The 723-nt window shown below is 60.0% G+C and overlaps 1 protein-coding gene across 1 annotated transcript in view; it reads left to right on the forward strand.

Moving 5' to 3' along the window:
- The first annotated feature begins 542 nt into the window (after window positions 1–542).
- The window catches only part of DNAJB5 (DnaJ (Hsp40) homolog, subfamily B, member 5), a 10,543-nt gene continuing 10,362 nt past the window's right edge, over window positions 543–723 (forward strand). The window contains exon 1 of the mRNA XM_010014439.1: window positions 543–610. Coding sequence (XP_010012741.1) covers window positions 543–610 — 68 coding nt within the window. The remainder of the gene's footprint in view (window positions 611–723) is intronic.

Raw genomic sequence — 723 nt, forward strand, 5'->3', positions numbered from 1 at the left:
CCGGTGATGCAGGGACCTGCAGGGGGAAAGCTGGGGAGGTGCAACCCGGTCAACGTGACTTTCTAACACATCGCACTGCCTTGCCGCCGCCGTCCTACTTTCGGGTGCAGAGCAGAGTCCTTTCTGGGGACACCGAGGAGGGGGGAGCTCCTGGGCACGCTCCCTCCCTGCTCCTTGGTGGGGGACGTGACGGTAACAGGGACGTGACAGTACCGGGGGACGTGTGTGACAGGAGCGGGGCGGCCGGGAGGCAGTGGGGAGGGAGGATGCTGGAGCTGAGGAAGCATCAAGAAACCAATTAAAAGGAAGATTACGGCGAGCGACTCCATTGAAGGGTGTCCCCGTGTGCGTGTGACAAAGGACGGCAGCTCTCAGCAGCATCCCCCCGACACCCGCTCACCCATCTCCACCTAAAGCCCTTTCGGAGCCATCCCAGGAGCCTTCCCGCTGTGCTGGAGGGATCTGGCCACTGGAGCATCCCTCAAAAAAAAACATTCCTGGCACCTCTCCATCGTCTCCCGGGGCACCTGTGGACAACGGCAATGTTTAAAATCAAACTAGAGCCTTTAAAAAGGTCCGCTTGGACTATGAACGTGTTCGTCAAGTTTCGGTAAGTGGGTTCCTGCCTCTGCACCGCGTGTCCTGCTGTGACCTTGCACCCCGGGATGGACAAACCGACACAAAGCGCAGCTTCCCTTCCCAGTGCTGCTGCCCGCGGAGAGC

The sequence above is a fragment of the Nestor notabilis genome, unplaced genomic scaffold (assembly GCF_000696875.1).
Source record: "Nestor notabilis isolate BGI_N333 unplaced genomic scaffold, ASM69687v1 scaffold23095, whole genome shotgun sequence".
In the NCBI taxonomy this organism is placed as follows: Eukaryota; Metazoa; Chordata; class Aves; order Psittaciformes; family Psittacidae; genus Nestor; species Nestor notabilis.